The sequence below is a fragment of the Apaloderma vittatum genome, unplaced genomic scaffold, assembly GCF_000703405.1.
Source record: "Apaloderma vittatum isolate BGI_N311 unplaced genomic scaffold, ASM70340v1 scaffold6792, whole genome shotgun sequence".
NCBI lineage: Eukaryota > Metazoa > Chordata > Aves > Trogoniformes > Trogonidae > Apaloderma > Apaloderma vittatum.
The window spans coordinates 13450-29584 of NW_009701788.1; the positions used below are offsets into that span (position 1 = coordinate 13450).

At 43.2% G+C, this 16135-nt stretch overlaps 1 protein-coding gene across 1 annotated transcript in view; it reads right to left on the reverse strand.

The window, feature by feature from the left end:
* PQLC1 (PQ loop repeat containing 1) overlaps nt 1-9433 on the reverse strand; it is a gene marked incomplete at its 3' end in the record, with an annotated part of 21379 nt that extends 11946 nt beyond the window's left edge. The window contains exons 1-4 of the mRNA XM_009879275.1: nt 9242-9433; nt 7434-7441; nt 7202-7335; nt 3119-3172 (exon numbers count right to left, since the gene is read on the reverse strand). Coding sequence (XP_009877577.1) covers nt 3119-3172; nt 7202-7335; nt 7434-7441; nt 9242-9433 — 388 coding nt within the window. The remainder of the gene's footprint in view (nt 1-3118; nt 3173-7201; nt 7336-7433; nt 7442-9241) is intronic.
* Nucleotides 9434-16135: the final 6702 nt, after the last annotated feature.

Consider the following 16135-nt stretch of genomic DNA (forward strand, 5'->3'; position numbering starts at 1 on the left):
AGCTGATTAAAGAGTTTCCATCCTTCGTGGCACACGTGAGGTATTGGTGTTGTTCTAGAGTAAAACAATGTTTATCACGAGCCAGCTGGTGCCCTGAGTTAAGTAAAGAGTGGGGACAAAGGAGGTGAACACAGGCACTGGAAACCACGTAGCAGATGACCGCAGCTGCTTAATTCACATTCCTATTTTCTATTCATTATTTCGTAGATACTAACTCTTTGAAGCTAACTACACAGAAGTTTTTTCCCCCTAAAAAAAAAATTAAAATATATAGTTCCAAATTTTGCTATAGGTAGTTGGTGAGTCTAAGTTCTTGCCATTTTATTATTCCCTTTTTAAAACGCAGTGTTACTCGCATCATTTTTTGTTTGGGGTTCAGCAAGTTTTAAGAGCAACTTCAGAAAATGAAGGGAAACTCCTGTGATCTACCAGCAGCGTCTTTCAAAATGTTCAAGTATCCACTTGGAGGAAAAAAATAAATAAAATCAAACAAGTCTCATTCACTTGCCTGCCAAGATCACTCAAAACGACTTCAGAAGACAGAGCCTCTTTCGAGCAAGGCTTCGTTCTGTGTTTTGTTCCTTCTGCCCCCAAAATCTGCAGCACTCACAGGGCTCAAAATACTAATGACAGGAAACTTGTATTTTAGCATAGCAGATGAAGACATTTATCCACAGTCGCTCTTAAACATCTCACTGAGGTAAAAAAAATGCTGTAAATCATCTTTATTTTACTTAGGTCAGTGAAACTGCAGCAAACTTGCCCCGTACCCTCACGTCCCCTCAGCACTGCTGCCACAAAGTCGGGTTTCAGAGTCACGTGCTAGATAAAGGCTTTTTCCAGATAACGTGTTGAAAAACAGTGGCATTAAGTGGTTTGTTGGATTACTGACACTAAAACACACCTAAAAGTGATCCCAGGGAGCCCAGCAGGAGCTCGGTTCCTATGTAAAGAGGGACATCAAACGAACGTTTTGGTATTTATCTAACAAGCTCACCTGGAATTCATGGGTAGACCAGTACATTAACAGTTCTACAACAACGTGCACGAAAAGCCAATCTTCAATTCTTAAACTTACCGTTTAAGTGGCAAAAAGAAAGTAATCTAATGGTTTCTAAGCCTAAAAATGTATTGAAGAACACTTTTTTACACCACTGAAATGGTGACAAGAGCTCAGTCAAGTGCCCTGTCAACCGAAATACAACTGACGCCGTGACGGAAAGCACCACGCTTCAAACACCATTCTGAACGTGCAGTATAGACAAGCACCGCAAAATATTTCCGATTGTTCACGCTGGAAGGAATTCAACAGAGCTGCGTGCCCCAGCCTTTAAACTTCTGAGCAGTAGCGCGAGATTCTCCTCTTCCTCAGTGATAATTCCATACATCCTATTTTGCTAAGCAATTCCAAAATGAACTCCAAGGAAGATTTACCAACCACATGTGTCAGACTTAAATCAGCTGGATTAAGAGATATGCCACTTTTTCTTAAAAACCTCAACTTTTCAAGCTATCAAACTACCAAGCTACTAACTTTTAAACCAAAGAAAGGAAAAAAAAAAAAAAGGAAAAAAAAATCTTGACATGAGTAAAAGGTCACATTAAATTACTTATGTCTGTTTAATTTGAACCACTTGAAGTATTTTTAAACAATCCACTCAGTTATAACGGGGAGAACAGACAGCTGCTTCCAGCTCTGACACTGTAAATAAGGCATCGCTGAATTTCCAGTAAAAGACACCAGGACCACAGGCACAAGGAAGACAGGAAGTTTACATTCCATGGGTTAATGCTGCAAGCCAGTGAGAACGTCTTGACTTCTAGTTTGTAGTCAAACACAAAAACAAAATAGTTCAAGTCCAGGGAAAAAAAAAAAAAAAAAGTTTTTTTTAAAACACAAAAGGAAAAGGTGCTTTGCAAAATACTTGTACCAGATCAAAAAAAAAAGGTAAATTCCCCAAAGCCTGCATTTTACCCCTAAAGCTGAAAAGAGGGATGATCCAGAAAATAAATCACTGCAAAAGAATCTATTTAACCTTAGCAGGAAAAACCTTCGGGCTTCAAGAAGGTACTCAAGTTAACATTAACTCCTTGGGAGTGTTTCTCAGAGCTCCAGCTTAATTAACTGTGTGTTCACAACTACAGAAGTAGAGATCCTTTTGAACCAGCGATACTATTCTTTACCCTGTATTTTTCAGGTGACTCCTTGCAAACAGAGCCTAACTAGGATCAATGCAAGATTCTGAATCGGTTCCATTAAAATCAGTCTAAAAGTTGACTTCGGGCAACTTCCATATCCCTAGGCAGTCTAGCTCCCTTAATGTGATATCCCAAGTAATTTAAAAGAAAATTACTGCAACTCGATTGTCTTTCCAAGCCACTAAGAGCTGAAAATACTGCAAAGCTGGTTTGCACCTTACATTTCCTCTTCCTCGGGCCAATTAAAGAACATGGATTCCAAGTCTGCAACTGAAGAGTGGAAACTCTTGCCTTAAGCATTATTAATTCCCAAATAAAACAGTTTTGAGGCTGCTCTAACAGAAGACAGCAACGAGCCAGAAAATTTCAGAGGAGTGAAGGCAATCCCTGCTCGCTGCAGAGGGGTTGGACTAGATGACCTTTAAAGGTCCCTTCCAACCCAAAGCATCCCGCGATTCTAAGATTTTGCTTGAACATCAAGTGTTGTGGGAAATTTCTCATCTAGCATTCTGAAAGATGCTCCCGTATTTCTCCGAGTTTCCTCCAGAGTCAGAGCTGGAAGAGGAGGAATATGAGTCTGAAGAGACAGATGCCCGTACCACATAATATTTTGTTTGTCTAGCTTGGGGAAGATATCATCGAGACACGCAACGCGGTGAATTCAACTGTCTTCCAAAAACTGGGTTCTGGAGTAGTGCCGAAAGCATCTTTTCCTCTATGAAAGTTAAAAAAGCAAGGAGGGCAAAATTAAAAAAATAATCACGCACCAGGTTTTAGTATGTCAAGAAAAGGTGATGCAAACACTCTCTATAGAAATGACCATGCAATCATTTCCAAAAGTGGTTACAAGAAGGAGCAAAGCACGAAATACGCAGTCGAGAGGACAATTTCATGCAGAACGGGTTTGTAAAGTACATACCCAGATAGGATCTCTTGGGAGGTGCTTTGATTTCTTCATCCTTACTATCTGCAGCTACATAAAGAACAATTGAGGAGAGAGAAAAAAAAAAGGAAAGACAAACAGACTTGTATGATTAAATGCAACAGTGGGTCTTTTAGTTACAGCTTAGTCAGTTAGTACATTTTGCTTATAAAAACAACTAACAGCCAAAGCAAAACATGCCAGAAATTTTAGTCTCTGTGCTTTCCAGAGGGCTCCCACCCCGAGATGTTAAGATAGGGTCGAGCAGGAGGAAGTTCCACAGCAGCCTCAATGCAAAACCCAAGAGAAAACAGCTTCGCTGCTACTGTACGTACTTTTCAGCACCAGAGAAAACACGCTGTTACCTCAACAACGTTGAGTGTGAAGAGAGATAAGTTCAATCAAAGACAATACAGGTGCCTTGCTGTGGAAAATGCTGTTCTAAAAGCATTTCGAAAAGCCTGAGCTCCAGCCAATTCTATCAAGGATAGAGAGGACCCCATCTGCAGCCATCCTGCATTGTTGAATTTTTTCCAGCTATTACGCAAGAGTGCTTTCCAGTGCCAAAACCAGAGCTCTTGGAAGGATTAGAGGGCTATAATAAGACACAAGTTATAAAGCAGGTTAAGGCAACCAGCAGTTGGAAGGAAGACAAAACGGGATGTGAATGACCAGAGGAATCAGCTTCATGTGAAAACAAAAGAGCCCACGTTCTACTTAAAGAGCCTGGGCCGCACAATAATAAGACAAGACATCTAAAAGTCCATTTTTAGGAAGTGCTGCCCACTGGTTTTCAGTGGAGTTCATATATTCAGGGTGCTCAAAATCCGTTGCATAATCGAAATTGAATCTTTCGGGGAGAGAGGTGGAAGCCTTTTTTGGGGAAGAAAAAAGAGAGTTCTTCTGAAGGTGTCTGTCCCTGCAAGAATACGAATGAGACTGCTTTTTCAAGAGTGACCAGATGGTGTAATCTGGGAGCGCACCTTGCTTCAGCCTCCTCTTGATTCTTGAGTCCAAACACTGCACACAGACATCTGACTTTTCTAGCACAACCCAGAAACACTGCAACACTTTGAACAAAGAAAAAAGAAAACCAAACTGTGCCAAAAGAAATGCCACTGAACCCAGAGCCTTTCTGTACCAAACTAACAGCACAGCACACATGAGAATGCACCACCAGCAATTTAAAAATGGGCAATGAATGAGGAAAGATTCATTAAAGCACTGAAGATGCAGCTGAAGTGGCAAAGGAGAAGATAAGGAGGTATGTTCACGCCTGCTGATTTCAGCTGAAGACTCCCTCACGCAGCTTTCGAAGGACTCGTATTTAGGAGAAAGAACCATATCATTGGAGGTTTTAAAATAGTCACAGGGTTTTGTCATCCTCTTCTGTTGCTTGTGTGGGTGGATTGTTTTCTTTCTTCCAATTCAGAATGGGTTATACAGTCCAAGCTTAAAAAATAATAAGAGCTGGGTATAAAAAGAAGACTTACTCTGTCTTCAGTCAGTACATGTAAGTTTATGTGTCCAGAAGAAAAAAATCAGAGAAGGCAGAAGCAGGAAGATAGGCACTTTCACACTGCAAGACTAAAACGGTGAAGGGGAAATCCCACAGCTGAGAAGTAACCCTGAGAAAAAGTAAAGGATCATGCGAGTTTTCATTGTAAATTCTCTATATAGAGCCTAGAAAATCAGAAGTTACTGGTATGAGTCCAGGGAGACTCATGCTATGGCAGCTATCCTATAAATAAATGAAAGTACAAGCACTTTGACTGAATGGCTTTATGTCTATATTCTGAATTTCTGTTGATATGTATTTTAAACCAGTACCACCACAAAACAGGCTAAAGGACTTAGAACAAGCTTGTTGGGATTAGGAGAGACTGACCGCTCCTTAAGGCTTCAAGAAATTTTAAGCAGATTCCTCCTGAACTAGTTATTCTTACAGATAAGGTTCCTTAAGTAATAATAAAATCAAAACAAAAAAAGGCAACTCCCACATAATTCAAAACATCCTGGTAAACATATATAACATGACTGGGAGGGAAATCTCACACTTAATAATAATACAAGAAAACTGCAAGCTCCCTTTCACTGAAAGGGTCTATTTCTATTCACTTTCTAAGTATTTTGGATTGTTTTGCAGAAACATTCAGAAGGAAGAGAGAAATGAAAGGAATAAGGTTTAAATTGAAGTCCAAGCATGTGAGCAATATATTATCATGCAGAAATTGTCCAGCTTTCCCTCAGGATTCTACAAGGTTAATCATAAGCCTGAGTTCAAACCCAGCTTCTCATCATCCCTGTAAGCCATGAGGAAAGAAAGTAAGTCTATAGATTTATCAGCTTGCCTAGAGCACCATAAAACTTAAGAGATAAGATTAGGTGTAGGATTAGAAAGACAGATCTCACACCCTACTCACATTGTGCTGGAAATACAAACCTGTCTTTCTACCTCACCAGAAAGGGGCTTGAGACGCATTTTACGTCTTTATTCTGAGCCACCACATTACAGCTGGCCTTACTAAAAAAAAAAAAAAATCAGTCACAGGTTAAGAAAAAGATTTTAGCTGTTCTCAAAGTTTGTGGGAAGATGCAAATCTTTTCAACAAAAATAAATACTTATGGTCCACAAGTAGGCAAAATGTGTCTCTCTGGCTAATTAAACACAGGCCAAGGTGAGTTTCAGGGAAAAGGATCAAGCGGCACCATGCAACCTTGAGGAGTTTCCATTACCTAGTGAGGGCAAGGCTGATTACCCTTTCAGAGACCGCGTGTCTTTCGGGGAGAGTTGTTTAAAGAGGGCTAGAGACCGAACCCAACGGCCTCTCTGTTTGTCCAAAGGTCACCGAAGGAGCCTACGGAAGCGTGTGAATGTGCACAAGGGTAATTTCCTCTCAGCAAGGGCAGAGACACCTTTCTGCCGCTTCCCAAAGCGGGAGAGCAAAGGAGGAAAGAAAGCACTTCTGCCCCTCCCAAATGCCTCCGGTTTAACCGCTGCTAAATCCAGCTGAAAGTGGGTTTTTAAGTCACTCGTGCTGTCAGACCAAGAGCCCTCGTGACCGCAGCAGCTGAATTCACTTACCTCAGGAGTTTCACACTGAATGGAAGTAGCTCCCTTAGCTATCAGATAAATTATCCTACTGCACACAGCCAGTAGCTGCTGCCTCCTAAGGGTGGTTGGGGAGATCTGGAACTGGATCAGACCCTCAATTATTAGGGAGTGAGGGAAGAGAACAGATGGAGAGAACAAATGACACGTCCATATTGGCAAAACAAGTGCCGAGAAGCTGACAGCCTTAATTCTGTTCTTGCCGGTAATAAGCTGTAACATAAAATGTTGTAAGCCAACATCAACACAGAGAAACACAAAAACTACCCTTTGCACATTTCTTATCTGGAGTAAAAAAAAACCAAACAAAAAAACCCAGGGTTTTTCCCACAAAGTTTGAACATTTCATTCAGTACAGAATAATTTCTGTTGGGTCTAGAGTATTATCGATACCTAAAAATGAACAAATAACCAAAATAAAAAATCTGAAAGTTCCTCTGAATCCCACACGAAAGCCCAAGGAAACGGCATACAAAAAAAAATAGATTTGCAATTACGATATGACAGCACCTCCTATTTTGACAGCCAACAACTCAGTAAGTAGGAAATAAATTATACACGAAAGCAAGCGTTTGCAATTGCAAAATAAAAATTTCAGGTAATAGTGTATGATAAGAGCTCCAGGGAAAGTACAGCTAAAATAAACAACTCCTTATTCCAGCCAAGATCTTGAAAAAAATCCAAGCTAGCACAACGTCATAACAGCCAGCTCCATATTCAGGGCATGGTGTGAAATATTAAGGAGAACTCTGATTTCTACATTGAACCAAGACCTGTCTGAAACAAAATAGGAGCTTTACATATTTATGCGGGAAAAAAGCATATTCAAAAAAGAAGTTTGGGAAGCGCAACGCCGAGTTATCAAGAAAGGAGACTGGATTGCAATTGAGACAGAACTTTTGTCCAAAACACAGCGCGTCATGCTTTCAGAAAGATTTACCCTGCAAAAGCCAGTTCCTGTCACTAACCTGCAAAAGAGCGGCGTTTTATGTTTAGCTCGTTGGACACCCGTACTTCAGTGCACAGTTTCAGCATCAGTAACATAGTAACGATCATGATAATGCTTTGCCACAAAAGAGGGGATTCAAAACGCCTTCCAAACCTAAAAAATAAAAAAAATTAAAAAAGCAAAAAGAAAATACGTAAAACATCTCAAAGATGACAAATCACGTACTCAGTTACTTTCATTCTTTATCCTACCTAAGCACCTGAAAGAGGAAATCTTAACAGTTATAGCTATGAAGGGCTGAAGAAGAGGTTATCAGCCAAACCTACAATCGCTCAGAGTCACAATCCCCTTGCAGGAGTATCTGAGAACCGTATTAAAACGTCGCTGAGGACTGATCCTAGGGATTCTGAAACTAGAAGCTTAAGCCTTTGCTTCCAAGGCCACCAGCAAACCTATTATTTTGAGTGGAGAAGCAGATTCGTTGAGCAGTAAAGAGATACTTGAGTTACGTTGCATTAATACTAGCTATGTGTCCTCTCCACACACACACCGAGTAGATTTTGCAAGGACTTCTGTGCAAAACTTACCTGTCTCAATTTTTCATTCCTAAGGGGAAGTCATAAAAACAACAGCACTTGCCCTATCAAGAAATAAATACCCAGAGATGTAAGCTTGCTATGTTCTACAGAATATCTTCCTACAGAGAAGGTGGGGAGGGAGGGAAATCAAGGTATTACGCTTTGTCTGCCTTGTCGGAGTGGAAAGACCAGGTCTGCAGAATACACCAATCAATTCACCTCAGTTTGTGTCAGTTTGGACAAAGGGTGGGGGACGTAAGGAAGTTCAAAAGATGCGGGAACCGAACATACGTAATTTATCTTCTGCCCTCCCCACTTCCCTCAATTTCATTTCTACTTGCTCACAGATGGTGCTTGGTGGGGACTGCCGAGTCCACCAGACGCACCAAGTGCACTGGGGCTAAAGAGTGGAAGCTTTTCACACGCAGCCCTTAAATTGTATTAAATTTACGCCAGGAAGGCCGCAAGCACGTCACAGTGAGCTGCTTCTCCAGCCTCAGTTCTGCTGGGTTATTTTAATGCCTTGAAGATGGAGGTGCTGAGGAAGGGTCTCGGTGAAAACACATCGCTGCGCTCCCCAGCTCCTTCAGCCCGCGGCACACGGGCTTCCTAAATTTCCTCGCAGCAGTTACTGAGGCCGTTCTCTGAGAACATCACGGCGCCTGACACCTCAGCATGACAACCCCTGCCCTCTTCTTGATAGTTCCTGTTTTATAGCACCCTGGCAAAAAATAATTTCTTACGCTTAGGCTACTTCCATGGCAGAGCTGCCTTCACGTCCACAAAAACCAACCAGGTTCACCCCCGCTGCCCAAGACACCACCGGTGGCTACTGGAAGAATAACAGCTCTGTGCACCTTTGTCCTCCCCCTTCTTTTGACCGTCAGGGGGTTTGTGGTGGGCCATGAGAGAGCTATATCGAAACAAACTTAGAGGGCTTTACTATAAAGAAAATAAAGAACACAGCCAGGCTGAGCACACTCTGGGTAAAGCCTTCACTGCACTCAGGAAAAAACTGAAAAAAATAGGGTTGAGGAATAAAGGTTTGGCCCAGCCTGCAGTGCCCTGAATTAGTGGAATACACTACTGTGTATATTTGCCTCTTATTCATGGAATGAGAATAAAAAGAAAAAAAAAAAAAACCCAAATATTTACTCAGAACTACAGAGCAGTTAAAACTGTCTACAGCAAGTTTAGGAAAAAACCATTCCCAGTTACAACACGCATTTGCATGTTAAAATAGAGCAATGCACTTAAAAGAGGCTGAGCTAGGAGCACAACAAGCTGGAAGCTATTATGAGGTAAATCCAGCCAGAGGTGGATGCCAGGTTGGCTTCTCCCTGCTGACAAACGAGCTGCTCCCAGTACACACAAACACACAAGCACGGTCAGATCAGAGCTATTTGCCATCACTCCCACCTCGATGGAAAGGAAACAAGCATTGCTGCAAACTTTCTGCCTCACAGAAAAGTCATTCCTACCTTTGCCTGAGCAAGAGCCCGGAGAGGAGGAATATTAAAGTAGATGATGAGAGAAAGATGAAGAAAAGAACGACTTTCAGGTCCTGGGGATGAGGGGTCACCATCATTATCCTGCTTTTCCACCACGCAACTAGTGTAGGCAGAGTCAGAACGCAAGTGACATTTGTAGGATTCAGGGAACTCAGACTTCATGTCAGACTACAAAGTTTTTCACTGTAAAACCAAAAGAACTCTTTTTTCCTGTGCTAGTCAAATGTGCAGATAAAGAGGGAAGGAAGTGGCTTATATTTTACTGGTATTTGACCAGCTTTAAAACGACTGCACGTTCAGGGTGACGAAGACAAGGCAACTGAATGTCCAAGCCAGAGCAGAGACATCAAGAAAACTGTGCAATTCCATGGGTACGACTCAACCCTGTCGCAATAATCCTGTTATTCCAGTCCTGAGCCTACTCAAAACGCCCACTGGGCAAAAGCAGCCCAAATCACAGAATCCTAGAATAGTTTCAGCTGGAAGAGACCTTCAAGATGGAGTCCAACCTTTTCCCAGCCCTACCAACATCACTGACCCATGTCCTTCAACGCAACACCCACCCGCCTCCTAAACCCCTCCGGGGATGGTGGCTCAAGCCCCTCCCTGGGCAGCCTGTTCCAATGGCTGACAGCCCTTTCAGTACGGAAATTCTTCCCAATATCCAGCCTGAACCTCCCCTGGAGCAACTTCAGGCCATTTCCCCTTGTCCTGTCACTCCCCACTAGGGAAAACAGACCAAGCCCTGCCTCGCTACAACCTCCTTTCAAGTAGCTGTAGAGAGTGTCCTGTGCTTCCATCACAGTGGAGGCCAACGTCCCCAAAGCTGGGGTTGCCAAAGGCCTCTCATCTGCTCTTCTCTGTTTGCTCTCCACCATCCCACAGCAGTGATTCTCCTTGTTAACACGCTCTCCCGAAATGGTGAGCATGGAGAGACTAAAAGCTAACATCAGCATGAAGGACACGCTGAAAAAGCAAGAACAGGCACCACTGACTGAAAATCAAGATGGCCTTGTGCCACTCCATCCTTCAGAGGTGCCTCCTGGCTCCCAGCGATGACGAAGGAGCCCAAACATCATCTCTTCCGCATCTTCACTTCCTCGACTTGCTATCTCCTCTTCTTGCTGAGACCAGCAGATAAACTCTCCAGTGGTGAGGAACTTGCCTTCACATCTGTTGCACAATATTGATCAACCAGAGCAACGCCGGTTTGGCTGGAGCTAATAAGCATTACTCTGTCCAGAGGGAGAAAAAAACAAAAAAAAAATCCATTTTGAGCTGTAAAAACAGTCATTTAAATCACCTAATGTGGTATCTGCCCGATTTGAAGGATCTAGTTTATTGAAGGAGGCGTAGACCACCTCGGCCCTTCCATGGGACCAAATTTAATCAACACAGAGTTTTGTTTGAGGCCATCAACGTTAAAAAAATGGTCCTTACGGATTCACGCCCCCCAGTATTAGCAGTAATTAGCGCTGCTTGATCTCAGTGGAGACACAATTTTGAGGAAGCCCTTAAACTCAGCAAGAGAACCACTAAAGCGCTGTCGGTCCAACCAGATCGCCACCGCCCTGCCCACGTCTTGAAAGAATTTCAAGGCACAGAATTTCATCAGCAGGAGCAAGAAACAAACTAGTTTTACAACACGGTGTCTCGACACTGAGTTTCACCTCGATGCGTCAACTTCCAGGGCTTTATGAAACACCTAAATCAAGATCCTCACTTGGGCATACAAAAATCCTGCTTTGCCTTTTCTACAAAAGAGCAGCACGTTTTATCCCCGCTCTCTGGCATTTATAAAGAGGAGGAAGAATTGCATAATGCCTTTTTGCTCTCGATATCTGAGCAAGATTCCCCCAGCGGGCCATATCGAACGCAATCTTGCCAGGTTGCGGTCGCCCTGTCAGCTTGCTTTATAGCACCATCCCACCTTCCCCACATGGGAAAAGCTGGTGAGATTCATTTTAGTAACAGAAGCCTGAAAAGCAGAAGTTGCTCCTTCCCACAGCAAGTCCTACGACCAGACACGCACCTCTGGCCACTACTTGAACCCGCCAGCAGGGACCTGATCCATAAGCAGCACTGCAGGCAAAATAAATAAATACACAGGAACTTATCCCAACATTTCCCTTTAAATTGCCTCCAGCTGCATATTTGTCTCAGTAAACCTCTGCTCACAACAGGGAGCTTATTCTCCAGCACAGAGAGCTCCCAGTTCTACTGACATTACAGTTTTCAGAACTCACTTTGTTTCAGGTGAACTGATGTGGAAAGGGTAGAAGGTTACCTTTGCTCAAAAATAACACACTCCGTTGTTTCCATCTGCTCCTCAACTGCCAGAATTTGTTGCCGCAGTTTGTCCTAAGGCAACTATTTTGTGAGAACAACTCCAAAATTGGACGCTTTTAGTTTCTGTTTGGATTTCTGTGGTGCTGCTGTATGAGGTTTAGGCCAGTGGCCCATAAAAATCGCCTTTGGAAAGAACACAGTCTTCCTGGAAAATACACAAACCATACTACATAAAATGTTTTATGGACTGCAAAACCGGAGAAAAAAAAGTAAAAAACCTTGAGAATAGCAGGGAGTCCATGTATTTTTGGCTGAACTTAAGATACAAATAAAAATGCCTACTGCTGACTTCTAAGAAATCTGCAGTTCCCTTTCCTCTAGCTATTTATTCTGACTTTAATATTAAAGTGAAACCATAATTTGTCTCCTCATAAGCTCTGCTTTAAAAAAAAAGGGGAAGAGAGAGAGAAATCGAGAATAAGTTCTTCCACATCCTCCACACCCAACCGATTACACAACTCTCGCCCGCCTTCTTGTTCCTGTTCTTCACCGTGACAACGCAAAGCTCCTCAGCTGGCAGCTGCTGCCACACCAACCGAGAAGATATTTTCCAAGTGGATACGTCCATCTTGGTCACAGCTGAGCTCAAGTGCCACTGAAGCCAGCCCGGAACAGCCTCGGAGAGCTTCACCACATAATTAACCACCTCCAGGTCCAAGCTGCAGTAAGAGTCAGGGTATCCCTTGGATATTTTAACAGCCAGACTCGAAAGAGAAATCAGAACTAACTACGGCAAGTACAGCAAGACATCAGCTGGCAAAAACAGTGGTGAAGTGTTTTATTAAAAATGCAAAGGGGAAACAAAAAAAAAAATTGATACTGGGTTTTTTGGAGCATGTCATGTATCTCTGTAGGTACCAAAACTACAAAGGTGTTGAGTTTTGTGCGGTCTCTCCCTCCCTCCCCACAGCGCTGACCTTCTCCAGGTCGGTCCAGAAGCTGAAGCGAGTGGGGAGCGAGAGGCAATGACCCGTGGAGTCTGGAGAAGCGGATCTGACAACGGCACAAGGACCAGAACACAGGAGAAGCTGATACCAATCATAAATCGTGACCAACAGTTACAGTGGCACTCCAAAATATTATAACAATGGATTATTACTAAAAATAAAGCTAACTCGATATCAAGTCTAGTCACAGCACAAAATCTACTTTTCAAACGGGAAAACAGAGACCCCATTGTGCGACGCTGTGAGCAGACGGCCTACTTGAAATTTTCTTTTTTTTTTTTCAGAACCCTTTTCCAAAGGGCCAGACTTCACGTACAGTCAACGCGCTGAACCACAAGTTTGCGCGGTCAAGCTTCTACTTTCTTCCTCCTAAACAAAAGCCATGAGGCAGTAAACCAAGCAGAGTGGAACCGTGCCTGTCGCTATCCATATTATGCATTTTTCATTCTTGCAGACTAGTCCTCTCCCACTGCTTTTCCACCAAGTTCTGGCACACATTGCTGGAACAGAGCAAGGCCGAACACACGTAAGTGAAAGAAGAAATGCCTCTTGAAAGCTGACATTTTGAGTCACTGTGAAACAGAGAAGCATGAAAAATTACTTAGCGGATAACGCGTTACTGTCATCACCAGCAAAGAGAAGTTCCCCTGAAACTAAGGGATTAAGTGGGAGAGGGATTGCACCAAGTCCTCTCGGCTTTAGAAGGTGGCTCAGCCCTGCACAAGTCCAACTGGAGGAGGAGAAGTTGTGAGAAGGGGTAACTGGAAATGGAAACGTTATCCCTGATCTCAGCAGTACTTTGTTCACTGGCTCCTGTCACCCTGCAATACCCCAGCTGCAGCTCTATTGACACATAAAGCACGTCAAGAAGATTAGGAAGTAAATACTCTTATTTGGAAGGGAGACAGAAGGTCAAACTTCACCCACCGCAAAAACAGACGTTTAAAAAAAATAAAAACCAAAAAAAACCCCCAATCTCTCTGAGATAACAAAGTGCAGTTCTAGGAACGTGTGGAATCCACCAAGTCGCAAATAGGAAACGAAGGAATTTGCCTCCTGCAGCTGAGGTGAGCAAAGTATAGTAAAGCCATAGGGGAAAGGTGGGACTGGGTCTGGGATGAGTGCCAGAGAGACCAGTGCTGCTCAAGAGTGAAAATACAGAGAAAACGTGGCATAAAAGGCAGAAGCTGTCTGTTCCTGTTGCCCACACATCTGAAATTCCACTGAAATTCAAGAATATATGAAATTCAGGGAAGATGTGAAAGTGACAACAGAAACAAAGGACAGAAATGTCCTCAAAGTTTAAAAAATTAAAAACAAAAAAAAAAAAACCCAAACCACAAAACATGAGCTATCCTAAAAAGTCAACACTACCAGAACTTGAAAGCTTCTAAGGCCCACTGCTGTAAGTACTTATTTTTGGATCAGGATGGAGAGGAAGTCAGGAGGGATGAATCTGCCACAAATCATGTGCTTAATTAAAAACATTTTAAAACAGCAGCTGTATGTCAGTAAAGCTCTCAGAAGAGAGACTTGGATTAAGGTCTGGAGTGGTTTGCTGAAGGGAAGGAGGAGTAGTCTTATCAACTGATACTTTGAAAGTTAGATTGGGGAAAAATTATACACAAAATTACTTATAGGAAGAGTTCTGTTCCAGTACAAGAATGGATCAGATTATTTAATAAATTTAAGACAAAATAAAAACATTCTAACTCCCACCAATGAGAATTACACACACAATTAAAATAATTCTGCTGTTTATGCCCAGCTATCCAGGGTGTCATGTCCCAGATAAATACACCAGCCCCAGCGGACACCAAACGAGTAACGCAAAAACTGAATTGCTCTACAGGTGCATTTTAAACACGTTCACAGAAACCAGAGGCTCTTGCTCTGCTGTCTCCCTTTAATCATCCACAGGCCCAAGGATAATATCCAGCCTCACTGCTGCTGTCATGACTTACCGGTGTTTATAATGAGCTGCCTAATCTTTGGAAGCAGAGAAGCAAATTCTCCCGTCCGAGGCAAAGCCGAATTACCATTATATGCAAGTCTGCTTCTCAGTCTGTTAGTTCAGAGCTAGAAAGAGACAATTCATTGCAAGCACAGACCAAACGGTTGTGGCTGACCCGCACACCCAGACAGACCTACTGGGTGCAGAAGTCACACCGTGCCATCTCCCAGCTCTGAGGTGACCAGAGCCTGCGCACAGCTAGTACCTGTCAGGGAGAGACACTACTGTGCGGCTTAAACACAGTAACTAAGTTACATAATCTTACCGATGTAACTGCCTTCTCTCTCTTTTGGAAGCTTTGGCAAATCTTTTAGCGCTGGCACAGATTGTAATTTTCTGTTACTCTGATTCTTTTGCATATTTCTCAGAGATACTTAGAATCAATTCAAATTAAAGATCTTTCAGTTCTTCCACAGACTAAGCTCACTTGGGTTACCTAAAAACTGCCAGCACCTCCATTCCGACACAAAACGTTTGTGTATTTTGATACCGCCAGCGAAACAAAAAATTAGACAATTTCTATTGCTCAAACGGCCAACTCAGGCCTTTCACTTCTCTTCCCCCTGCCAGCTCCTCTGCTTTCCTTCTGCTCTTTGATTTCTCCAGCAGCTGCTCCGTACACTTCTCCCTGGGAAAACACAGGTCTAACGCAACAAGTGGCTCTGATTAGCGACACCTCCTCGGTCTGACGGTTGTGGTCTCAAGAGAGGACGCCCGGCTTTCTCCACTCCAGCACAGCACTTACATGTTGCATTCTGCTGTATTAGAATCCTTAAAGAGTCAGGAGCTTTAAAAAGAAACTGGAAACCAACAAAAGGATGTGGCCTGTCACCTATCAGTTCTCTGTAGACTCCAAAGCAGTAGTTCGTAGCTGAAATGTTCTCAGAGTAACCGTTCTTAGTTGCAGTAATTTCCCAAGCAATTTCATCTTTGGTTTCTCAAATATATTCGCAATGCTGGAGCACCTATATTGCGAGAAGTAGCGAGGTCTGTAAGTTAAAAACATTCACTCGTGGAAACCACGCCCTAGCGGTTTGTCCAGCAGCACAAGACCTAAATATAGAAATGTGCTTGCTCATAACTATCAAAACCAGCGTGGGAAACAAAAAGAACCTGCTCTGAAAGACAGCGCACCTTCTGCCTGCTTATCAAAGACCAAATATTCTCACCCACAGTTGAGCTCTAGAAGCAAACTCCCCCTCTGGGACCAGCTGGGGAAAAAGCGAGAACATACGGCAGCGGTGCTGGTACCAACTCGATGGTGCCAGTACGTGTGCGGGACTGGGGCCTCCGCGCTGAGAAGGGAACCAGAGGGGCAAGGGACATGTCAAGAGAAAAAGATGTGCCTTCGAACAAACCTCTCAGCTTTACCGACAAGTTACAGAGCTGCACCTTGGAACGCTGGGCAACCACGAAAAAGAGATCTGGCAAGGGTAACCAACAGAGCCCAGTCCAACCTCGCCCGCTGATGGGTTTTGCTCTTGGAGAGGGGGACAGAGCACAGAAAGGCCATTATTTCCTCAAACACCCCAAACCTCCAGCGAGCGGGAGCCT